The sequence below is a fragment of the Neolamprologus multifasciatus genome, chromosome 6, assembly GCF_963576455.1.
Source record: "Neolamprologus multifasciatus chromosome 6, fNeoMul1.2, whole genome shotgun sequence".
NCBI classification, from domain to species: Eukaryota; Metazoa; Chordata; class Actinopteri; order Cichliformes; family Cichlidae; genus Neolamprologus; species Neolamprologus multifasciatus.
Genome location: NC_140444.1, coordinates 12,178,112 through 12,205,523, shown reverse-complemented (window position 1 = coordinate 12,205,523; position 27,412 = coordinate 12,178,112). Strand labels below are relative to the sequence as shown.

Sequence of the window (27,412 nt, the reverse complement as noted above, 5' to 3'; positions counted from 1 at the left end):
GATTATCACCTTCATGTCTGTCATCCTGTTGGCTTCTTCAGTTGTGATATGGTCTTGTGATTACATCGCCACATCATAAACTTGTCATATCACAGCCATCACTCACACGTCAACTGAGCCATAAATCATCTTGCTGTATATACTGTGGTCCTAAAATCCCACCTCTCCAAATGAAACATCGTGAGTTTGTTTTGGACTTTGAGAATATTGTAGTACACTTTGTGTTGAAATATTGTATTAAAGGTGGTGTATTTTCTACAGTATAAGAGTAATGGCTGATGTATAACACCATCAAATCATAAAAAAGATTACTAGTTCAATCAAATCTGATAATAAAGCATTCGTTTAACTTATTATGTGTCCAAAGTGGTACATCACAATGAGTTAGTTCATCAGCATAACTTTCTGTTTCCAATTATTGGTCATACTCAGTGTTTTTGGCTTATTACCCTAATTTAGTCAACCGTTTTTATTGTTCTTTGTCTGTAAAGCTCTTTGGAACTTTGTTAAGAAATAATTTATGTATTTGCAACATATACAAAGCAAAGTAATCCAGTACAGTCTGTGGAGTTATAATACCTGTGCGTATGATATTTTGCTCATCCTGGACAATTCACAGCTCCCAGTTCTTCTGATGATTGTACACACTCTTAAGTGAACAAGCATGCTGATGGAGAGATACACTTACACCATTCCAGCTTATGACTCAAAGCTATAAATACTAGAGTTGCCCTCTGCCATCATGATACACAGTGTCCTTAATAGGCTAATATGGACTCTTGGGCTCCTGGCACAGTGTGCCAGACACTTCAAGCTAATCTTGTTATGACGATAGGGAATATAGGTGTCAAAATAACCTCAACCAGTTGTGGAAGGGAAGGGTTTAACACTATGTATGTATACGTATATGTTTCTGTATCTTTCTCATAGACAGACAGACAGACAGACAGACAGACAGACAGACAGATAGATAGATAGATAGATAGATAGATAGATAGATAGATAGATAGATAGATAGATAGATAGATAGATAGATAGATAGATAGAATAAACATTCAATGTGACTTTCTATATTTAATTGAAAAGTGGAAAAGAATATCAAGAATATTTAATAACTACAGGAATTGAGAGGAAACATAAATAGGAAGTTATAAAGTGACAAACAAATCTAATCTGAAGACAAATCATTTAAAACAGCAAAAGCAAACAAAAACATGCATTTCTGTTTAAAATAACCAATTTATCAAACTTTTCAAATGGACTACAAAGCTTAGATTTGAAACATGCCTGTGCAATTTTCAATCCTAACACACTCTTGTACTATAGTATCCAAAAGAGAAAACAGTTGCAAATCATATATAAAAACATCACACATGTATGAAATACAAATATAATATTGATATTATACATTATATAAATGTAAGATGGCGGCACGTATGCAGCTGCACAGCGCCCCCAGTCCCACAATTTTTTTTATTTTTATTTTGAAAATAAAGGGCTATTCTATTCTTTTCTATTCTATATTTGAATATTCAAATATAGAATATATTTGAATCATCCGCTGTGATGTGTTCTTATTTTGTTTCAGGTGGTATGCCGGTGTGTTTTTCGGTGTGTATTTGTTACAGTTCCCTGCTCTGAGTGACGCGCTGAAAACAGCCTCTCACAGTCAGAGTCGCAGTACAGATTCATAGCAGACAGCATTAGCTCAGTCTTCAGAATAGCTTCATGTGTTCTTAGCTACATAAATACATGTACAGGTTTCTATTTCGTCCCACAAGGTTTAATTTTAAAAATACATAATTCGAGAGAATATACATCAGAATTACGGCTGTTTATAAACTTACGGAGCAAAGTCATGGCGGATGGTATCAAACAAGAATGTCTACTTTTTCATATGGCACCATTTACAAGTTAATTTGCTGCTAACTATGCATGCTCACTTATTCATTTTTTTCTGATAGGGAACCATAAGCTGTCACAAAAACATAATAAAGACTCATAGTGACCTTTTTGCTAAAGAAAAAAAAGGACAATAAAAAGAGATTAAAGGCTGAGTGTCATCAGCATATTTTAAAATCAAATGAAAATACATTCCTTAACACCAGAAAATATGGTGTTTCTAATAATATAAACCAATATAAAATGGCAATAACCAAAACAATACGAATCCATTTTATTAAGAAAATATCTTCTCTCTCTCTCTCTCTCTCTCTCTCTCTCTCTCTCTCTCTCTCTCCCCCCCCCCCCCCTTTTAGTGGACAGGGGTACATACGTCGTGCATTATGATGTCCTCCATTTTCACTGTAGTTCAAGAATCTGATTATTTCTAATTATTTCAGTGAAGAATTCATATGAATGTTAAAAGAAAAAAAGTCAGGTAAGCTCTAATCTGCACCTGGAGTGCTGATTCCTTGTTAATTCAGCTCAACAAAGCGTTATACAAATACAAGACCACATCCTAATGTCCAGTTAAAACTTCATTCGTGCATACTGTATGTTGAGAAGCATACGTAAAGCAGCAGATTCATAAAAATCAGCCAAAAACAGCTGCCAAGCAACTTTGACTGATAGTTGCTTCCTGTTCTATTTTAAAAACAATAATAACACAGTCGTTTGGGGCACATGTCAAACTACAACAACCACGTTCTCTCTGCAAAACTCACAATTTCTAAGTTCGAAGACAGCATCATAGTCAAAAACTTAAGCGTTGATCTGGTCTGCCTACAAAGCCTCATCGGAGGAAGTAACAAATTAGAGGAAGGGTTCAGGTCCAGTTTGGTTCAAGAATAGTCATCCGCTGAGTCCAGTAAAACATCCAGCAAAATGCAACATTGTCCAAAACAGTTGCATCTTCACGATTAGCTATAAATCCTGCTTCCGTGCAGCTGACAACACTTGCTGCTATACACCCAACGAGCCAAAACTGACAAGCAAACCTTGACGTATTGGAAGAAATGCACAAACCTTGAAAAGTTAGGCAGCGAAGGTCCGAGTTACACCTCTGACGCTAAACTCTGCACTGCTTCTTAATAATCTGACCTTTGCCCAGCAACAGAGACTGCATCTTTGTCCACTAACATGTTGACTAATGCTAGCACATGTACACTAACATAACATCGCTAGAGGTCTTTACCCCAGCGTGAGTGACGCTGCTTCCCTGTGTTAACGGGACAGGCAAAGGCAGAGACGCGTGTGATGAAAAGTCACAAGTGGTCGGCATGTGTGTGTGAGGACGGGGCAGACCAGCACATAGGAGGAGAAAGTATTTACAGAGAAGGCATTTGGGTAATGCAGTGCAATCCGGAATCTGTTGCCTCCACAATAGCAGCTGTAAAGCTTGGTGTGGAGTCATGAGTCAGGTTCAAAGTCACAAAAAACAGTAAAAGCTGTCACAAGACTACCAACCAACTACCTCGTATGTGTTTCGCACCAGCAAAACCAGAATCGGGAAGTTTTGCGACGCAAAACATGGATGTAAAAAAAAAACAACAAAACAAATAAAACATTTGATAAATCAAAAATGATGCATATTCAAATACCTCCAATCTGAAGGGTATGCATATGGTGTGATTTTAACAATAAAAAACATTAGCTTCTTGAAATGTGGGGAAGGATCAAGGCATAATGTGCACATATGTAAAATTTGTTTTGCCTAAAAAAAAACTCATCGGCAAAGACTCGTCTCTAATTTCTGCTTTCTCCAAAAGATATCAGGTAAACAAGTGAAGTATGCGTGAAACTCACGGCAACCAGAAAAGCTGTTGTTGTAAGATTTATTAACACTGTGAAAAAATTGAATACATTTACATTTCTACAATAAAAGTTGTCTTTTTTATTTTATGATGTAAATAAAACAAAATAATAATTATTTGTTGTTCATCATTACAGCTACATGACTATAATATTGCAATTTGTTTTTATATTTATACAACTTAACTCTATTTATAAAAAAAGATACACATTTAAGCACATTTATAAAATTATATATACTTTTTCACTTTACAAATGTGCTGTCTGGGCATGTACAAAAAACAAAACTTTCAGAACATTTGTCTTTTGATTTACTTTTGGGTTTTTTTGTTTTTGTTTTTGTTTTTTGTTTTTGTTTTTTTGTGTTGTTATGCATTCATGTAGTTAAAACCAGATCATTAGAATTGCATAATGCATTTTGTTCGCTTCCTTTTTCATAAGAAGTCACCGTACATGTAGTCATGTACATTTGATTTGACAGATTTTCACATTAGATGCTTTTCCTGACTGAACCACAAAGAGATTTCTGTGTCCTCCCCTGATCGCTTGTCAGGCAAAACACACGTTTAAAACACGACACTATACTCCAGTCTACTGTAGATAAAATAAAATTTACAAAAAACATATACATTAAAATGCATATATAATGCATACATACATAATATATGTAAGCCTACTTTTTTTAATTAGAGTTTTCTGAAAAGTGCGGTCAGTACATTTTTTATAGCTGCAAATAAAATCTTTACCTAAGCACACATGCATTCAACTCTCAAGGAGCCTTCAGTTTGAGAGATTTATAGTCACTCCATCTGTTAGCATCACAACCAGATGGCAGGGAGAGAACAAGCTGCTTGTTTGACTGCCATACTTTATGACTATCAAGAAAAAAAACTATTATTTTTTTAATAGTAGTAAATGTATTATTATTATTGTTAAAATTCACCAAAAAAAAAGTTGCAGACTATCTTTCAAGTACTGTTTTCTAACACATTTAAATCAACTGCATTTTCTGACTGGATCCAGCAGACTAATGCAAAAACAAATTGTGTGTTAGTGAAGAAAGAAATCAAACTGATAATTATACTAAACATAGACTTTATTTTGTCTCCTTTAGTTTTTGATTTAGCTTCAGAACGTCTTCTGTAAGTACTTGCAGCTGCAATGTCTTGTGATGCTGTTTTCTTACAGTGTGGCACAACTTAGAAAATCAGACTTTTTAAAAACTGTAGCTGGAAGTACACGGAAAAGCCTGAAGTATCACACAAAAGGTTGTCACTGGTATTTATGTTATTCCTCTATTCACAGATGATTTTAATTCCATTAAAATGCAAAAGTAATGTTTATTCTGCATATTATCGAAACGTTAATTATGTTTTTTGTCACTTCTATTTTTTTGTTTTACTGATTAGAAATTTCTTTAGCAGTTTAGGATTAGATCCACATTAAATCATGTCTCTACTGCTTCACTGACTTAATATTTAAGTATTAATTTCCTGATGACTGTACCAACCGACAGGGTTGTCATCTTTTTTGCCTAATTCCACTTACACACAATCTTTACCATAAAATGTAATAATTTACAACATTTTGACTAAAAAGGGACATTATTTTTTGTCCACACACTGTTAGTAAAAAGACCTACAAGGTAGGTTCCTTACAAAACACTTTTTCTGCTGTCCACTAGGTGGTGCCACATATCGACATAAGTAGCCCCAGGTGGTCTGATAAGGATTCATCATTTTGCCATATGAGGGCACTCTTTTCATTTTAATTAACAGGTCCTTACCAGGTTCCTAGAATATGACATACAGTGTTTACATTTGCAGGCAGTGATTTAGAAAGTGTGCCTCATAATGAAATGCCATGATGGTGGTATGGTAGCCTTGGAATGGGAAACAAAGGCTTTCCAGTCCCTTGCACAGATGTGACATGCAGACAGAATGTGGAGAGATGCGTATATGTGGATACTGCTGAATGCATGACTCAAGACACTAATCAAGAGGAGCACGTGTAACCTCTGCTCTTCCTAATAGGGCAAAAAAATCGTTACTGACACTCCAGAACCTTAATTTAACTTTTCACCAATAGATGCAGCCTATCAAGCAATGAAAGACGGTCACATGGTGAGATATGTGCTAGGAAGCGGGGTCAGCTTGCTTTCGTCCACATTTGGCACAGATGGTAGTTCCTGATTTATAGGTTTCTAGCAACGGGTGTGGTATCTCGGCCACAGAGACATAGGGTCTGGCCCATCACAACCCCCGTAAAGCTGACACATCCACTCAAAGGCATCACTTTGATCCACAACATGTTTCTCTGGTGATGCTTGTAAAATGGTCAGATTTATGCAGGGGATCAGTCACAGGGTTTTATGAAGTCATATTAAAATGTAAACTAAAGTTTGTGGGGCAACTTCAATCGCATGCACCCCGCCCAGGCTAATCAGCAACAAACAAACCTTTAAATCAATGACTTACACCAAAAGTGAACAGGAGATATGCAACTACACGTTAAGAGAGTTAGTTCTCAGATGCACACGGTAGCTGAAGGTGATCTTGTTTCAAGCATAGGCTGGTAGGATACTGGAGTCGTGGAGAAACATGCAGGTCAAAAGTCTTACTTGACAGCTGTCTCCCAACTGTGGACTTTTAAGAGCCCTCCAAAAAATATGTTTCCTAGCAGGAAATCTGCAGTTAGTTGTCAAAGCCCCCATGGCATGGTGCCCACTTAAGGACTTTAAAGGGACACCTGCTTAAAGCGAATGCAAATTTTTTTTTACTAGCCAACTGATGACAAAAAATGTGCTCACTATTCACTAAATTTACAAAAAAAAAAAAAAACTATGACAAGTAACCCATGAATTGTAATGCCAAACTTTTATCAACACTTGTCCATTTTTTCTAGTCTATCGGATGTTCTGTGGTTAGTTTTGATTCAGCAGTGCTGACAAGAGCTAAGAAAAGCCCTTCGGTTACTTGGGATCTGCTGACACTGAGTGTCAAACTGGGTGCTGAGTACTGAGGGCCAGGTGAGTCAGTTTGCTTGGACTTTGGACAGAGTGACATCAGCGATCCAGCTGGCTGTCAGAGCTGCTGCTGGCGAAAAGAAGGAAGGCAACCTCATAGGGAAAGTCTAAACTTCATAAACTAGCACCAGTTAAACAAAAAATGATCCATTTCCCTCAATTAAAATAAAGATATATACTATGTAAGAAATACAGTCAGCCCAAATAGTATTTTTTTTTTTCTTCTTGGCGAGAAGAAAAAAAAAATCCTGGTTAATCCTGTCTAAACTGGATTAGTAAAATATTTGTAATGTGGGAATTCAAGCACAGGAACTGTCACAAGACTCAGAGGTGAAGTAATATGAGGAATGGGGGTGTGTGTTGGCTTTGACAGCTGAGCTTTACCAGCCATTTTTTCTGCTGCTCTGAAATAGTTATTTATAGCTGCTGTCAGGGTGCAGACAGTAAATTTACTTTTCACTGGAAGCTGCTGTGCCGTACCACATTCATGTTCCTTTGTGAAATTCCCAGTGTAAACATAAAAATAAAGCTTAACATGTCCACAGGCTTACTGATTACTTCTGTTGATGTGTAACTGCGGGGTACAGTAAGGAACACGTAAGTTTAGTCTTTTAAAATTACTCCATCTACCCCTGAGTAGCACTAATGCAAGCCACAGTGTTTCCTGACCTACATTATAAAATTGCATCTTTTCAAACTAAGCTGAAATGCACCATTAACGATTCAATAAATTCCTTTAGAGCCGATACATAGTCCAATCAGCAACGTAATTCAGTAAAACCACTGCAAACCAAGTGAAGCATGCACAGGATTCCCTGCAGGAAGGTGACTGCACAAAACTGGACGAAGATAAAATAAAATGGGTGGAAGAGCTACGAGTATTGATCGTATTGCAATATGCAAAATCTCTGTCTGTCTGCGACAGTCCTCATACACAATCAGGAGTTCAGCAACTAAACTTGGTACAAAGGATGAGCTACAATCCCTGAAGATTCGTATCTGTATCAGAAACTGTTGCAACTGCCTAGCAACAGACTAAAGAAACCTGTTTTAGCACTCGTGCACCAATAACACATTATAAAAGCTTCGTATCATTTTTACTTGGTAGCAACAACATCTATAATTTACATCCATAAACGTGGAATTAAACGTACTATAAAATGAAGTCATTGTGTTGCCTGACAAGAACATAGCAATTGGCTAAAATGAATGCTTTTAAAGCACCCACTACTTTAAGATCACTACATTAGCATCTCATTTATGTCCAATTTGAATGATAAATGCCTACAAACTACCTACAAACGGGCTAAAACAAGCAATTAAACATCTACTACCACTTTTACTTATATTATATATCATTTTTCAAACAGTACGGGCATTTACTAGTATTTTAAATACAAGGTAATTCAAAGACATTGAAAGTGATTGCACACATAGACTTTTCTTGTTTTCTCTCTTTCACTGGAAATATTGGTCTCATGCAAAAAGAGGGATAATCTGCTATGAATTTCATGTTTTATTAATAGTAATTTATTAGCTATTTGTAACTCTAATATTATTTGTGCAAATATTCCAGTCTAAACTGCATGTTGAGTAATGGTTCAGTCACCTTTTATTTTACCAATAAAATTGGCTTAGTACGGTTGTCTCATTGTGATATTGAAATACAGTCAAGACACACACCACATGGCACACCAGTAAAAATGAGAGTTAAAGTGAAGACGACAGAAGGATAAAACAGCCAGTCATACTGTTTTACCCTAAAAGTAAAACAGCGGTGGACATAACACAAAGCTGACAGTGATAGAAAGGCCATTGCTGCCATATGGCTCAATATATCTCATCTCAGGAAACTGCTGGCATCTCAGGCTGCTCAAGGAACCATTAGTAGAAATGAGCCTAAACAGGGAAAGCAAGCGATTTTACCACCTTTTCCAACAGCTGCTCTGCAGAAACCCTAAAAAGACAAACGAACCAAAGGAGAAAGAAGAGACAGTCGTCCCAGTGTAAGTGAGAAATCCCCCTCAAAGCCAGTGGACAGAATGGGTTGGCTATGCCCTGGAGTAATGACCATCGAGGGATTTCTCTGCAGAGCTTAGTCATTGGAGTAATACATTCTAATAAAACTCAAGCGATAAACTAAGACTACTCATCTTGTACTTTATCATTTTATAGCTACAAATACACAGCGCTGAGTCACGTCTTTCCTTTCAGTCGCATAAACTAAATCAAAGTCAAAGAAGAAAAAAAATCCACACAGCATCTGTGACAAGCTTCAGTGTGAAATTCTGAAAAAACTGCGATGCGCACACACACATATATGTCTACACATATATTGAATAACAAAAAATTGTGTTTATAAACTGACACATTAGTCATGGAGCAGAAAATTATAGTCATATTACAAAGACTGACTTAATATGTTCACAGATTTGCACAATATACAGTTGCATGTACAGAAAGTCGCATCTCTGTATTTTTGAATGCAAAACGATCTGATAGCATAAGGCTGATGATGCGCCTCGATCAGCAGCAGTTATTGAGGTAGTCTGTGTGTGGTTAGCACCATACGGTACGATAACTGCAATGCAAAAACAATCTGAGATGCCACGAGGCTACAAAAACTACTGTAAACTTAGTCTGGCAGAAACAGCTCTGGGAGGACTAATGAAAAAAATTACTATGAAATGTCTACTGGGTTCATGCAAACATTAGACAGGCTTGTTTTGCCACAATATACAATAACTTTCAGAAACTTCAAATTGAAATTTTAATGCTTTTCCTTATTTTCTGTAATATTTCACATTACCAAAGTCTCAAATAATGCTCTTGGATCGCCGGTCTCTTTGATATGGTTGTGTCCGGAATATAGTTCACGAAACATTTTTGTTTACGAATGGCAGTCAATCTGAAAACCGAAAGAAGGCGTCCTTAAAGCAAGAGTAGCTGAAACCGCTCGGCTCAGACACATGATGATGTAAGAGGCTCCACCAACCTGCAGTTCCATTCCAGGGATAAATATGTGATAAATACAAAAATAAGCAAATAAGCACAGCAGGTCAATTTTAAATAAATGTACCATATGCTGTTAAGCCCTACTAGGAGCTTTCTCTCTGTGTGTTTTCAACTTAAATAAAACGTTACCATCATTTCTCTTGAATCTTTTCAAGAGAACCCTCAAAGAAATATACATGAAAAAGCATGCCTACATTGCAGCACACTGCAGTTAGAAATTATGTGTAACATACACACACAAAGATACATATAAACCAGAGAGGTTTTTACTGAGAACACAACGCCTCAGCAGTCTGAGGGAGTTTTGTCTTCAGTTTACTGCCTGCGAAGGGGAACAGGCAAATCCACACACCGCAGGGAGTCAGGAAGGTTACTGCCCTGCTATCTTCACACTGATGAGTCACTGACAGCTGTGTCTGAGCTGTTCCAGACCCCCACACAAAAACACCAGAGTAACTTTATTTTTTTTCCTCGTGCACTGCGCTGACAGTCCGTGTTTCTCAGACAAATGAAAAACAGAGAGAACAAATTAAAAGGAGAAGTGCCATTATTATGTCAACCCACCACCTCTCCCACCTCCCTGTGGTGCAGTTGATTAGCTGGGAAGTTAATTGACAGGAAGCTCTTTGGCATGGATGCTGACCTTGTGGTGACAAGCAAAAATCTTCCAGGTCACCTCCCCCTTATGACACTGGATATTTTAGGCTGCCCATTAGCACGCTTGATTTCTAATCCCTTCCTCAAACTCCTGCTTGCTATGTAGCTACACCCCCATCTCACTATTTCTTCCTGTTTGGGGCTGTTCTGTGCTTTAGCCACTGTTTACCTCCCATCACCACCACTGCCACCTCCCTCCCCCATCCCAGACATCCACACAGACATCTCTTTATCATCCCTGTCTGTCAGTCGATGATAGGGGATGGAGAGCGGATGATAGAAGACGCCAGAAATAGCAGCCTGACGTATGATTGTTTCTGCCTTGGACACAGCACCGTGGAGTAATTGTTGCACATTGTAAACACCTGAAAGCGAAGTTGCCATTAAACAAAAAGGAGTTAGCAAATTTTCTAGGAAGAGCCACAAACTTTGTCTGTGTTAAAACTGTGAATGTGGTTAATTATTTTTGATTTTAAAGAAAATAAGATAAAGAAATGAAAAAATGCAAGCTGCAATTCTACCTCACCATCACCACTCGATCATACCCTGTCTTCTCTAACGCCCACAATGACAGCCATCGGTCTTACACAGAGTTGAGTGGACTGGAATAAGACTCCATCTCACACCACCCTCAAACAACGTTTCAAAGCTAAAGAAATGAAAACATACAAAAACATTATGCCAACCTTTCAAATGAGGGTAAAGAAGAGGCGTGATCAAAGATCTATGCTGTAATTAAACCTAGTGTGGGTGAGTCAATATACATACACACAAATGTGCTTCTAAAAAGGTGATAAGATGATGGCACAAAAAGAATGCGTACAAAGAGTTACATAGCAGTGATGAGTCAAGTGTAATGACAAAATAAAGATGATCTTTTTGCTTTCAGTTACTCATTTGTCATTAACCTACATATTATAACAATAGATGAACTACAAAGTAGCATCTTATTAAAGCTAAAGAGCTCAAAGCCTTTTAATAATGCTACCCACACCGATAAAAAAAAGAAAAAGAAAAGTTAGATGTTACATCAACACAATGACGATGACCTGACCTAGTTTGCCAAGTTGAATATTTAAAAAAAAGACTGTTTTAGTGTTATGTAAGGTCTGTGCGGATAGACAGGGCAGTGACTCATTCCAGACCCCAAAACCTCTCCATGACTCAACACTACACCAGAAATACTGTGAGTCCTGAATGCCTGCTGTTCCACACTTTGGGACAATCAGTAGGACTTAACTTGAAAAGAAGGCTGAGGTTTTATAATTGATCAAACTCTTACAATTAAGAGAGAATTATAAAGTAGAGGTAAAACCTCAATACCAAAAAAAGATTCTGTTGAAAATACAAAAAAGCAAAATTAATCACACGCAAATAATTTAAACTACAGCCCTTGAAAATCTGAACTAAATTCCCACTTTTATGCACATTTTTATATCATTTGAGAAAGCATGCAAATACTGGTGGATAGACCATGACAGCAATATTACAAAATGAATAAAAAATGTCGGTAATTACCAAAAATGTGGAGCAGCTGTGCCATAATCCTCGCATTGAGTGGTATGGATGGTATATTCTATATCTGTCTGAACACAGTGCCAAAACATGTACGATGAGGAAATTTATCCTAATATTGAATTTGATGCCAGGAGCATATTTTCAATAGTTGGAAAAGGAGCCATTTATCCCGGTGAAAGATTAAGCCTGGTTCAAACACACTGTATGCATTTTGAACCTGAGGAGCACAGCTGCAGTAGTTTTCAACATGTTTTCCCTTTCTTGGGTGACTGATTAAGGATCTGCTCCACAGTTTGGGCCTCGTGTATTTTTTGTAACATAACGCGCAGATGCATGTCAGAAATGAACTGTAGGCCAGTTTAGCATTCTGATTTACCGACTTCACAGCTAAGCTTTTGTAATTTCTGCGGAATATGACAGTACTATCTTGCTTAAATAAGCAAAGTCTTCCCCTAAAAAAAGGTCATCTGGATGGTGGTCATTCATGCTTCTGCATCACATTGTTAAAGCTTATCATATAATGCTTCTGAACTGGCATTCTCCTCCTCAGAAGTGTATATACACAGATTTTAAAGTTTATGTGATGATATATAGTCCTGCAGTATAAAATCTATGTGGTAACATAAAAGAAATACCCTTGCTTACTACCCCGCTTGGATGCTCTTAAGCAAGACACTTATCCTTAGCAGTTAGCAGATGCATTGTGCATTTACAACAAACATGAAGGTACCTTTTCTTGTTGTGTGATTACATGCAAACACTATTCAACTGTGCCAGCCAATGCAAGTAGATAAGATAGTTAAAATAGTTAATATGTGAAAAACCATCGGATTGGAGTTTCCTCATACACACTCACAAACTGAGGACAAGTATGGTGCCTGCAGTAATATGGGCAAAATTGCAGGAAGTTATGGTAAGTGGTAATACAGGTAAAGTACAGGTAAATGGCCTGTATTTATATAGCGCTTTACTAGTCCCTAAGGACCCCAAAGTGCTTTACACTACATTCAGTCATCCACCCATTCACACACACATTCACACACTGGTGATGGCAAGCTACATTGTAGCCACAGCTGCCCTGGGGGGCACTGACAGAGGAGAGGCTGCCAGACACTGGCGCTACCGGGCCCTCTGACCACCACCAGTAGGTAACGGGTGAAGTGTCTTGCCCAAGGACACAGCGACTGAGATTGTCGGAGCCGGGGCTCGAACTGGCAACCTTCCAATTACAAGACAAACTGCCAACTCTTGAGCCACGATCGCCCCGCTTGGTTCTAGCTTTCAGTGTTACTCCTCGTTGGCTTTTAGGGGTGATTATTTATTGTTTCAAAAACTTCAAGTCATGCAGCTGTACTCATGGGAATAAACTAAGGCAAAGCTTCTCTTCACATTTGGTGTGAACACATCATTACTTGTACTGTCCCTTTCAGCAGTGCCATAATTTCCACTTCACTTCAAAACAAAAACTTTTCAAAGCTTGGTGTAAGGGCCTGAAAGACTTCAGCATTTCTTGGTAGCATAAATAATGTTATTTCCAATGTTATTTTACAGAGTGTAGAAACAATTTTTCGGATTTTCTCAATTTTGTCCAAAAGCTTGGATGGTTTTATATTTAGGATAATAGTATACATATACTTCTTCTTTGAGTTTTTAAATTGTATAAAATGTTTAAGTAATATTTATTTACTGATCTGGTGCTGAGAGTCTGGCAAAGCTCCATGCTTCTGATGCTTACATGAAAGATAACACAAAGGGGGCTAGATGACAGATAAAGTGGTTCTCACTAGTAGTAATGTGGTCTCATGGGAAACACTCCCATTCCAATATGTAGACAAATTACCAAGTGACTTAAGTGGGGTTAATTTAATGCGTAAATGTAGCTCAGGCATCTTGATTTATTGTTGAAATTTCACTATTCAAAGTTAAGGGAGGCAAAAAGTGACTTTAATCTCCAGGAAAATGAAAAAAAATTGAAAAAAGGATAAATTAGAGTGCTGATGTTGTCAAGTTAACCCATTAAACATGTGTAGCCTTTAATTTTAAGATGAAATACAATAATTAATAAAGTTGTAAGGAGCTTAAATATTAAATGTGGTCACAGAAACTTTATAGTCTTTAATGGCCTCATAAAGTCACAAAAATACTTTTTTTGTAGAACTCCACTGCTCAATATTTATACATATAAGTACTGAGTATATGTAATACTAAGTACTCCAGAACTACTCCAAACTAGCTGGGATGTTGGGTTTAATGTAAAGGTTTACGTGTTAAAGGTGATCTGATTACAACTATAGTATTAAGGACACTTTTCCTTAGTTAGTTATTTTTTTTATTAAATCATTCATAGACGTCTTTAACAGAAAAGAATTGAATGTTTACTGAACATTATGTCATAATGAAATCATAAAAGATCTACCCTTTAAATTAAATAATAGTACTACATAATATTTATGTAATGATGTTACTAAACAGATAATAATAAACAGATAACGTGTGCTTACTCATCTCTCACATTCACAGAAACATTGGAGGCCTGTTTGTCGTTGGCTGCAGTTCAGCCACACACAAACTCAAACAGTAAGCCATTCTGTGATGGAGAGTTTATCAAACACTGTTTAATTATTTAAATTTGAATATGGCTTTTGTCCAAATGAGTTAAATTGATTTAATCCTTACTCATCTTCAGGGCTCCATTTTACAACTACTCCACTAAACTTCATTATTCTCTCAAACGGGTTATAATCAAAGTCCTGTGTTTATTGTAAGACTGCCCTCTGACATCTTTCATTTGCCTCCATTTCCACACAAGAGCATTCATCATTTTTCTTGACACAGCAACCTGTTCTCAACATATATACTATATATATCAGCTGTTCTGTTCACCTGCTATGCCAAACTCCAGAGTGGATATCATTAATATTTGTGCACGCTGTATCTACAATTACAATTGCTTAGTTGTAAAGTTGTATATTAGCTCTAACTATAAGAGTCCTCTCTCCTGGCATGTCTGATAATTTATATATTGCCCACCTGGTGTCCTCCGCATATCCCGGAGTCTGAACGTGCCACACCGAGAACAGCTTCTGTCATCTACTCCCTCAGCCCAACTTTCCCGCGCCCCTCGTGAGGGTGAAAACAAATAGATATGGGTCAAAAAGCAACATGAACCAACCCTATTAAATATCTATCTTAATTCCACCACAAATCATCAAGCTTCTTCAGGCTGTCACTCATTTCCACATATAGTCAAAAGAGTGTGAACAGTGTTGAGCTGCCTTACAGATGAAAGTCCTGTCATTTGGTAAAACACATGGTAAAATACAAAGATAGAGTAAATTGTAATGAGAAAGTTTTTTGTACAAGTTTTTTTTGTATTTTCTGGACACTTGAGAATGGAACTAGATTAGTAATGACATTAATAATCAAAATGTTCAGAGAACTTTATCTGATGACACTAAAATGTCCAGTTGGAGATGTAAAGGCAATACAAAGAGCCACAAATTGCCTACGCCAAAACTTCTGTGTGAAATTCAGCAAACAAGAGCAGATATATAAACATAAAGGCAGGCAAACAGGTCTAATGTCCAAACATGTCTCTATGAATGAAATACCGCACTCCTTTTTGTACCTTACATCAAAAAGGACCTTGTGACTTGTGATTTTTAACTATATAAATAAAACTGAATTGAACTGAGTTATAGTTTCCAGACTTCCATTAGTTTGAATGCTTTTCACTATTAGAAAATATGTCAACAGTTCAAGGAAACATGGTGATAGTCAGAAATGGTGAAAAGACTTGGTTGGTCATGAACTAGTTCAAACTACTAGTTACAAAAGAAAAAGCTAAATTTTGATATATAATCCTGAATTTGGTCAAATGAGCTTTGATAACATATCGGCTTTTACAGTTTTTAAACTTCAATTCAATTCAATTCAATTCAATTTTATGTATACAGCACCAAATAACAAAGACAGTCGCCTCAAGGTGCTTTATATTGTAAGGTAGACCCTTCAATAATACATACAGAGTAAAACCCAACAATCATATGACCCCCTATGAGCAAGCACTTTGGCGACAGTGGGAAGGAAAAACTCCCCTTTAGCAGGAAGAAACCTGCAGCATGAATGGCAGCTAATCACAAACAGATGGCTTTCTTCAAAAAGCAGTTCTATTACTATATCTGCAGACCAACTGAGTGTTTTTGTCTATTAATCATTAAAATCAGTAATGAATAGATTTATTTCCAAATATCTATCACTGTTTTTTTTTAATTAGGGAGACATATAACCTTATAAACACAGAGCATTTTCACTATATACATAACCAAAACCTGACAAAGTTATTAGTACGCTTTGGATCATATTAACCATTAAAAACCACTTAAGCCTAGACCACCTGACTTTCTGTGGGGACTTTCTGTGGTCAGCCAGACACGTAAACATGTCCTTGGTGGAAATAAAGCCAGCAAAAACAATCAGGCACCGCTCCACTGCCTGTGACGGTCAAGCTGAATGAATCCAATTTCACACGCAGTTCATTTATATGGTGATTATAAATAATTATACAAAGGTATTTATCACCTTTTGCCTTCCTTCAGCTTGCCATGGTGTTCCCTACTGAGCAGCCCTTCTTTTAACGCAGAGAAGCTGAGTGTGGTATTTCTGCTATTAAGGACCTATACATAGCCAAACCCCGGGTAATGGGACGGGGGCCACTTGCTCATCCCTACCCAGATACTGACAGAATTCAAGTCCAAATTCAACAACCAGTAATAGACTAGCTCTTTAACTTACATAACCAACTAATTTTAAATTGTAAGCACAAGGTTAGGCTAAATCCTTAACATAACAGAACAGTCTACGCCCAACGCCGCCTATTTGTTTTTCAGCGGTGCTCTTTTTCACGATACAAAGAGACTGCATTAGCAGACATTAGCACCATGCAATAACAAATCCATTGCTGGTAATATGTTGTGCCAGATTACTTTGCTCTATAATGACAAGTATATAATGAGCTACAGTAGTACATAGTCACACAGCATAAGCAAAAGCACGCTAACGCATAAAAAATAAAAAAAATACACCCACACACCAAGTGCGTAGACACAACGAAACAGATAAACAACACCTAAAAAAACTGATATATCTGGGATTGTAACAAGTCAAGCAAAATATGATATAAAATGACTTTAAAATATATGAAACAGAGATTAAATGTATGCATGTCTTTAAATTACACTTCACAAAGGATTAGATTGTCTTGGCAAACCCACGGACGACATAGTGACATAATCTTGGTGTGCACATGTGACATAACATTTTTAAAAAACTGTCCTCATATAGAACAAAGATAAATCAACAAATAAAGTTCTTATCTGCAGGTATTGCCTGTGTATGTGTGTGCGAGCTCCACCTGTGCATGACAAATATACAGCGAATTTGATTTCCTGGATTCTGGCCTGCTCACTATGTGGATGAAAGGAAGATGCCTTTGGGGTGAGCACACGTGCTACAATCTCCACTGGCCTCAGCTGTTGATGCCGGCCTAACAGAGCAAAGCAGAGTGGCTGTGTGATACTGTGTGGGTTTATGTGTCACTTAAACACCCGTGCTCTCCTTCTGTTAAACCTGTAGGGCAACATGCATTTAGTACATTCTCCCAATTCGGAACTGAGCTGCTTCCTCTAACTGTGTGTGTGCAATGTGTGACCTTGCACTGAAGTCTGACATACAGTAGCTGCACTGCAGGGTGACATTATTTATATTAATTAGGACAATCAGAAGAGCCAGTCTATTTAGACCTTTCCTGTTTCAAAAAATAGCTTACTCCCAGGTTAAACTACAGCTTTAAAGGCTGAGAAAGATAAACTTATTCATTTTAATTCTCAAGATTTTAGACATTTAGAATATTTTGTAGTGAAGGCTTTTACTGCAGCTGAACAGTGCTATAACTGGCTGACAAATCCTGTAAATGTTCATTTTAACTGACATATAATTTTATCTACTAAAGCCAAAATATTAATTTTGCCACCTGCAAAACAGGTTACTGTAAGCACCAATCATGCATGCCTCTGCAAACCGAAAAGCTCTCTGCTAACTTGACAGGGACTTCTTTATCCGCCAAGGCCCTACATGTGAGAAAAGTTGAAAACAAATCAATATTGTGCTCGGCATTAAAAGTAAAATCGTCTAACTTTGTGAAAAACTTTCACATTCAGTATTAAACTTTCTGACTGCTGGTTTTGGATAGCAGCAAATTTGTCAGTCGAGTTTTTATACACTACATAGAGTGTCAAAAAAACGAACTATGCTTGTGGCATTAGCCTTTAATCCTCCCTCTTCCCTCACTTTACTATATCTTGAACAAATACCGCTAAACGACTGATTGACAACAAGCAGCAGAGGCCTCCTACTCGCATTAGCCTTGTCAGAAGAAAATAGCATAGCAGCAGCAGTATTGACAAGACCTTAAAACAGTATCTGACTCATTTATGACTCATTGAATCCAATGTGGGGTTTAATTATGCTCAATTCAAGCAAAGTGCCCACGTACCCAAGCTTATATGCAGCACACTACCTACGTGCTACCTGAACAACAAAATACAAAATTATGAAAAACTAAAGTCATTTGATTACTGTCACGGACACAAGATACAAAAAATGTATTCAATACTTTGATGATGCAACCCCCACATCTGCAGAAGAGCAGCAGAGCTGTTGTCCCAACATAATTTGTTATAACAAGAGGAATGTCTAGTCCAGCAGCAGATGGTTTGATAAAAAAAAAAAATGCATCGTTTATTTAATAACAGTGATTATGCAAGGACTCATAAAGATGGAAAACAAGCCATATAGTCAGCGTTAAATAAAAAGTGCCCAGTTTAGTGTTTGATGAGCTGCCAGTGGATCATGACGAGAATATGTCCTCACTAAACTTTTCACATAATCTTCCCATTTTTGTTTTTTGGAAATGGACAAAGGCTTATTTATATTAGGATAGTAAAATATTATCCCAGGCCCAACAAAGGCACAAACATATAAAAGCAGTCACTGTTCACATGCACGGAGCAAATCTTACAAACACGTTGAAGAATTTATCCGAAAAAAAGAATGTTGCAGCCCCCGCTGGGAAGTACACTTCATCCGTTTCAAATGAACAACCCTTTAAATTTAGATTGCGTTCACATCGAGACCTTTAAACTCTGCCAGCTCATATATTTAAGCATTAAGAGCTGGAAAGGTAGTGATGAAGAGCTGATCCCAAAGACGACTGATTGCCTCTTGTAATTAGAGCGAGGATCAAGTGCTCAAAATGTTCATGCTATGCTATGTAACTGTAACTAAATGATTTTCAAGAAGAAATAGTCACAAATTGAAAAAAAAAAAAAAGTAAAAACCTCAAACAGCTACTGGATACTTTAAGCTCTGAACAAACTGTAACCATCCTAACAGTATGACTGTCTCTCTGGGCAATCCTGCTAATCTTTCTCAGTTTTGTGCTCATGGTGCTAGAATTACAGTCCATCCATTGGAAGAGCAAAAGTCTGTGTGATTCTTAGTAATGTGCAGCTGATACTGTGTTACTGATGAATCCAAGCAACTGCAATCAAACGTCACAAACAATTACCGCCTCTCATTTTTTAATATTGTTCGAGCTGCGTCTGTGATTTCTTTCTGCATCAGCTAAGAAGACTATCACAGCATCGGCGTCATATTACCGCTTCATTTATAGAGACACCAGAACTAAACTGAAACTGTGATGATTTCGGGATTAAGTGGTGTATCCCTCTCAAGCCCGTCTAAGTTGCGTGCAAATCTCATTGGTAAATATATGCAGATGCAGATATTTGACAATGCTCTTTTATCATTGCTGTCTTTTAACGTGGATACCATTTGTAAAGACATTTAAACCCCTTTAACTCTGACACTCCCATTGTTCCAAATAGTTAGCCTTGCTAAGTCTACCAACTCAACGCCTATAAACCCTGTCCCACCAGGACATAACCCCATGTGCTGCAGGAGAAGAACCACAGACATGAATTTACTGTCACAACCAGCACAGACTCCGTATGATCATTTCCTGTTTTATTTTGAAACTTTGTACCAGTTTATTGTACTTGTTCCTTTGGCTTCTGTTTGCCCACAACACCTGTTTCCCTTGACTTAATTACTCTTTATACAGCCATGCTGCCATCTGTTTCCTGTCAGACTATCTCAGCAATTTCCAGTATTTTCTTGTGACTTGTTTCGAAATTTCCTGTAAATCTTCCTTGTCTGAATTTTTGGATTTTTGCTCTGTGAGTCTTTTATTTAGCCTTTGGATCTACTGTTTGGTTCAGCCATTAAAGCTACAGCATACTGCTGGAGTCTGCCACCACCTAAACTTTCTTTCACCATTGTGGCATGTCACAAATCCTGCTTGTAACAATGTTTTTCTAAGGCCTTTTCACAGACTGTTAGCTTGAAGAATATGCATTTAATAGTTTTGGCAATGGCCTTGTGCTGTAAAAGAATGTGTGCTGAATTAAGTGAAATATTGCAGAGCTTTAGAAAAGGTGTAATCAAGCTTAAAATTCATTTAAATTAGGTAAAGCCCAGCCAAATAAACTGTTACGTGTTTGTTTTTACTGTTATGCTTTTTTACTCTGCATTAGAGACACTGATCTTTGTGTACAAGTCACAAAGGCTATGTTAAAGTTATAGAGAATGAAACTTCTTTGTTGTGCCTTGGGCTGATATTAATGGTGCATTTTGTGGTAACATCCTCATCCTAATTTAATGATCCAATTACAGGATGCACCAACACTTGGCTGAAAGTGGACACCAGTGCGGCCGTTGTACCTACGAAGACTGTCAGCCATTTAACATCAAGATTAGCCACAGTTGTTGCCACGTGTCAACAAGGCAGTGAACACATGCTTGAGGTGTTGGTGGGGGAGGTAGATGGTCCCGCGACACAAATAGGTGACACTAGAAATTAAGATTTTCTGTAAGCAACAGAAAGGACAAATCTTCCTGGTAAAAAGTGAAGGACGAGCATAATTAATCTGTTTGGTCAACTTTTCAAGATCTATTGGAGGGGACAGTGATGACTGTATTTTAATATCAAATGTTATTTCAAAACATAAAAAAAAAACTACTCTGTATTTTTTATTTGCTCGGCCTTGTGCCAACCAACATCACAGGTTTCAAAGGGATCTGCAAAGCGACCACACCAATCACTCGACACTTCTCTGTCCAGACGGCCATTTGGCCAGATCCATTTAAAGTGTGCGAAAGTCTAAATTAGCTCCCGTTAATGACCTTGCAGGGGATTGCAGGGATGATTGAAACTTCAAGTTGACGACTCGGTGCACAGAGCGCTTTTAAACATTACACACTTGGCAGCAAACTAAAGGATGTGAATTTGCTTTGATAAAACACATCAATAGTTTTCTATTGTTGTAAATTTTCAGACATCTGTGTTTAATGGCTTAAAATCTATGAGATTTAAACAACAGAAAAAGGATGTTAACAACACGTCACCAGAGGTGGTGACTTATATAAATATAAGTACATGATTATAGCTTTATTTATAAATCCATGGATACTCCCAAACGCAAATGTTTTTACAACTAACCCAAAAATCAAATGCAATATATTCACTCCGTTAAAGACATGGTTGTTCTTTACAAAGCTGAGTTTTAGACCGTAACGTATTACAACATGTAATGCCTTTGAATTTTGTCCTGAAATGTGGCTTTCACAGCACTGAAGAAAAGTATGAGCACATCGATGGAAGAACACCAGCTTTTACCTTTCCTGCTGCATTTTCACATATCAACTTCCGATGCGGAGCCGCACGGTCTGTGGTACAAGGTAAAATTCGCTCAGACACTTAACTTTCCCCTCTGTGACGCGCTGTCACAGTGATATAGAGCCGTGGCAGGTGGGAAAGAGTCATAAGATGAGGAAAGTGAAATGGCAAAATAAGGGAAGGTATGAATGCTAATGCATAGATGGTGTGACAAAGCATGTCAAGTATGCTCAACTGATCTGTTACAGGACAATCCGTCACAGGCTACTCACCACTAAACCACCACAAACACACAAAACTACCATGCAGTCTGGTCACCCGGATCCTTCGGTTCTGTCCTAAATTCTGGCGGAATGTTTTTGTAACGACATGTTACAACTTTACAGTTTCCTTATTAATTGTGCAGATGTTTGCACAGTGGTCCGTATACATTCACGGCAAGTCAGAAAACTGCATACGTGGACATGTTAGGCTCTGGAAAATCCTTTTTTTTTGTAGCCTGTGGTGATATGAAAAAGAAAAAGCTTCCTGATGGAACTAATTCCTTATATCTGTCTTATATCTTGGATAATCTGTCACATTAGAACTGAAAAGACCCTGGTAGGTGTTTAAGAAAGCAGCTAAAATGGCTCTTTTCTTAAAGGGGTGACAGCTTTTAACAACAACAACATCAAAAAGTCTCACCAATCTTGTTACGGTCTACTACCCAAAGAGCCGATACTGCACATATTTATTTGCTGCATTATAATGATCTTAGTACATAATTGTACATTCCTATTGTTGCTTTTTTCATGTTTATTTTTTGTAGAGCCTTATTCGTGTGATGCAGAAACACAGAAAGTCTGGCAGAATTTCTTTTGTTTTTGTTGAGCTCTAACTTTTCTTGTTTCGCAGAGGTTTGCACAGCGGTCCGAATGTGTAACAGTCACTGCAAGCGAGACTGCACATAGACTCACTAAGCGCTGGAAAATCTATTTGCTCCATTAAAAAATAATAATAATAACAATAATTAGTTTACATGTTCAGACCTTTACAAAGCTAAAAGTAAAAAAAACGTGTATTTTATTTTAGTCTGAAAAAATATCTGAGCTAAAAGTTTGCCTTATGTACAAATGTACAAATTCCTCATAACTAACAAAATTCAGATTATTATATCTGAAAGATTTTTTCTGACATGCTTAAATGAATGATATCCATGCCTGGGCTGAATATTTAAGAATTAAGAAAATGTTTATAGCACTTAAGACACTTAAGACAAGAAGACCTCAGCGTGTCACAGTGTAACTGAAAACACCCGGGTCGATGTTTAAGAAAGCGCGTAATGATCTATTACATTTGAACATTTGTACAATCCTACCATTGCTTGTTTCTGGTTTTTGGAATATTTAGACTTTATTTCCCTTAAACACTTTTCCTTTAATAATTTATCTCAACTCTTGATTCTCCAGGTTATCCAACAATACTTTTAGGTAACTAATAAGTCTCGAGAAAAAGTCGTTCTAAGGCTGCACAGTCTGACTACATGTTGGGTTTTTGTTTATTTTGATGATGGCAGCAAGCAGGGCGACAAATCCTTAACTGAATGACGATCTTAAATAAACAGCAGAATGGAAGTCCATTAAAGTGCTATCGAACTCTTTTACTTTGCTGATTTGCCACCGCTTTGACACTATCACACACAACAATTTTCATGTATTCATTCAGTAGAATGAATACATGAAAATTGCCCAATAAACGTTTCCACCAATTCATATTAATATTTAAAGAAAAATTGCACAGTTGTCTCCTCACACACTGTACTCCAAAGAAAAATCATCAACAAATACAAAATATAATCAATATATAATCAAGATTTGTTACAGAAATGATCGCATATGTTTTACAGTTTTATTGTAGGGTTGCAGAGCTTGAGCTCAGTGATACTGTGTTGTTGACAAATTTAATATAAGACCTTTCAGTGACTTCACCACGCATTGTTTGGCTTACAAATTACATCTAATTTTCCAAATTTAATGGATATGTTTATCAACTGAATTTAGTGGTCATGTTGAAAACAGCTAATGTTCCTAAATTAATTGTTTTGGTTTTAAAAAGTTAAGTAGTTTACAAAATATAATTTATTCCAATTTAAGGAGAAGCAGCAAACGTGTGATGTTAAAAACAGTGGGATTGTTTTCAACACATCTAATATTTTGAACAAGACAACCACAGATTTGAATGAGGAGCGAAAATACCTGCTTTTTAATATGAATCCTGGATATGTTTAGATAAAGGGGGAAATGTGTTAGCTCAGTGCTCAGTATATTCAGATAAATCTGTTGACTGTACAATTTCCCTTTTATTTAATTTTATATTGCTTTTCCCAAAAAAGAACCTTAGAGCCTCTTTTAAAGTGCAGATATTTTTTAAATAAATTTTAATAAGCACTTTGTTATATTGTTGCATATTGTTATTTTTTTATATATGGTGAGTATAAAATCCTCAGTACTGTAGTAATATTCACTAAGACACGTTATAGATAGCAGCTGTACGGTTATCAAATTCGATTTCATGCAAGACGACCTTACAGGACAGATGCAGACATTTTTCCAACATCACAACTTTTTTCAGGATATTCATGATACCACTGCAAAAACATGCTGTGGACTTTTTTTTTCATAGAGCCACGTGAGCACCTGGCATGTGTTTGTACTGTATCCTGATTCTGTACAGATTTTGCTCTTACCTCTGTAAGGTGTTGCTTGTTGTCTCAGGGGGGTATCCACTGCTTTGTCCTTTTCCCAGCATTATTATATGACCTGTTTTGTCACTGTCAACGCTGCTTGTCCGATCCCAAACGTTCTGCATGGCAAAACAAACTCCCTAGCACCACCCCCAGCCTTTACACCCTTCCAGTCACCCCCCTCAGAAGTAACCACCTCAGACCAAAGACACCAGATCTTGATAGGGCAACTTTCTCCAGCCTGCTTTTCTTTGTCTTTTTTTTTTTCTTTCTCTTCACTGAACGGCCAGATCACAGAAATACCAACAGGCAGGAAGAGACTGGGGGCTGAGCACTTCAGCGGGGTCTCTGCTGCTCAGCTACTCCTGATCGACAGCAGCAAAGGCAGCAAAGCCCCCTTTACCCTTGGCTATCCAACTGTCTTTCCCTATAAACTATGCTACATACACTTCCAAGACTTCCCTTCACTTCCTGTATTCTCTCCAGGGGCAAGAGATGGGGAAATCAGTGTAGCGCCTGTTCAAAGAGAAACAGGAGGATGACTGAGTGAAGTTAAAGAGGGAATAACAGAAGAGGTGGGCTCAGGGGACCACATAAGGGGGGGGGGGGGGGTGAGTTAAATAGACTAAAAGGGAGTCCCTGCCCAGGACAGCTCCACGCAGTACAACAACAGGGACGAGAAGGTCTCTCCAGCAACCGCTGATTATCACCTCTACGCTGACACAGAAACACAGACACACGCACGCTTGCATAGTCTGGCTGATGAAGGGATGCACTGCGGTTCTGGGAATGCCATCAGTCACTCAGTAGGTGTCGGGATCAATTTAGCTGCTGAATCATTGGAGAGATCCAGTCTCTAGGCCTGGAACACAGTGTCAGATTATTAACATTTTGCAATGGTCAGACAGGCTGAGGTTTCACATCTGTCAGCCAAAAAGTAGGGTGTGCTTGATCATAAATCACCATTAAGAAAAGGTTCATACAGAGTGACAACACATCAATCCTCAGGGTCTTGTACGTGCTGCGTGGTTGGATTTTGGGGTATTTATTTAGATTGCAAAGGAAATTGTAATTTTGCAGGGGGATTTAAGTTATGAAGACAAACCTGGAAAAAAGTTTCCAAGAAATGAGTCAGAGAATCTGAGAGATGATGCTTGTTTAAAGAAACCTAAACCATGTCTCCCGTAGACAAACATATCATCTAGATATACCTGCTATTTTATCTGATTGATCACGAAACAAAGATTTTCAGCAAAGTCTTGAAACCTAAATTTATAAAATAATTGAAAAACTTTCACAATATGCTTTTACAAGTGGATTCGAGTTTCATAGCTCATCTGGATTTGCCCTAATAAATCTACTTGTACAAAATGAAGACTGGAGGAAAAAAATAAGGAGCTGGAGCTTGCGTCTAAGCCGTTACTCTAAAACATAAACAGACCCGCTACACTCGTGGTTGTTCAAGGAAGCTGCTCCTGACTGATCAGCCGTTTATGGTAAATAATTGTAGTGCACAGAAACAGCCAAGCAATCAAATTCAAGTCACAGAAAAGCAGGAGGCAATTCCTAATCATCTACGAGATGCCACATTCTCTCCATCTTCGCACTGACTGCTTGAATGATGAACGGCAAAATTGAAAAATATCCGACACACCTTGCCGACAACCGCCAGGAAACTATCGCTATGCGTTGCATGTGCGCAAGCAAGCGTGTGTGTATATATGCATGTGACAACTCTACATAACAATCCCCCACACTTATTTTTGGCGCTGTGAGAAAGCAGATACCACTGTAGCATGAAGTGGTTTCTATAATGGTGTGTGCCTGGATGGCTCAATGATAAGCGTGGCAGTTAGAGAGGTGAAATACATTTAAACTGTATTGATTCTGTATTGAATCTTTCAAAAAAACAAAACAAAACAATACCAAAGACTTGACAACTGAAGTTACCTAGATTTATTTTCATTAAAAAATGATTAATGAACATATTTTTTGTTCCTTTTTTCTCTTATTTATTCCAGTTGTGATACATCAAGGCAATTTTATCTCAAGAGAATTATACACAACAGAACAACAATATTAGAAATACAGAAAAAAAGGCTAATTGCTATGACTTTGTTTTACATGTAGTCACATTAAAACATTAAGTTGGGCACTTTTACTTACACCCAAAGAGCCACTAAACTGCAGCTGGAGCAGTTTAGGGAATGCTGTTTATAAAACAAATACCTACATATGGCTGATAACTTATCACTTTTCGCCTACATGTGAAAGTACTTCACTATTACCCATCTGAGTCTCTGTGTACTGATTATACAAAAATGCACTCTGGTTTTAATGACTATGTGAGGTGAAAGGAATCAGAATATATCCAACTCATCTGTGTGGCATAAAACCACATTTCCCACAATTCACCAATACAGGAGCTAACTTTAGCACCGTCATGTGAACTGAGACGACAGTGACAAGTGATCTGTCATATTCAATGTAGCCAGCTGTGGTTGGAAAGCCGAGTGATGAAAAGTGGTTTTTGATGATAATGAGTGACAACAAGAGGCCCTGCAAAGACCTAATCAGTGACAAAGTGCTGTCCAAGTCACAACTTACAGGGTAAAAATGGCAAATGGACAGCGATATATGACCAACCAGTCAGAGCGGTTAAGGAAGCCAAACTGTCTCTGGACACATTTGCTACTCATTAAATGTTTTAACTTTTTTACAGTTTTTTACTTGTTGCCTTGTATATTCAGACAATTACAATCTTTTTCCTGTCTTCAATCATTTTCAGTCCGGTCCTTGTACCTGATCATTTTCAGACTAAAGTGTTTAACTCAAGGGATCAGCCAGTGTCTGTCTACACACAGCAGACAACTTAGCTTTGTTACTAGCAGCCTGTCACAAAGACATAAGATTTGTTTAAGTTTCT

At 37.6% G+C, this 27,412-nt stretch overlaps 1 protein-coding gene across 1 annotated transcript in view; it reads right to left on the bottom strand.

Moving 5' to 3' along the window:
- The window catches only part of rbm20 (RNA binding motif protein 20), a 49,882-nt gene extending 24,101 nt beyond the window's left edge, over positions 1-25,781 (bottom strand). Inside the window, exon 1 of the mRNA XM_085161534.1 lies at positions 24,490-25,781. Coding sequence (XP_085017660.1) covers positions 24,490-24,611 — 122 coding nt within the window. The 5' untranslated portion in view covers positions 24,612-25,781. The remainder of the gene's footprint in view (positions 1-24,489) is intronic.
- Between the last annotated feature and the right edge of the window lie 1,631 nt (positions 25,782-27,412).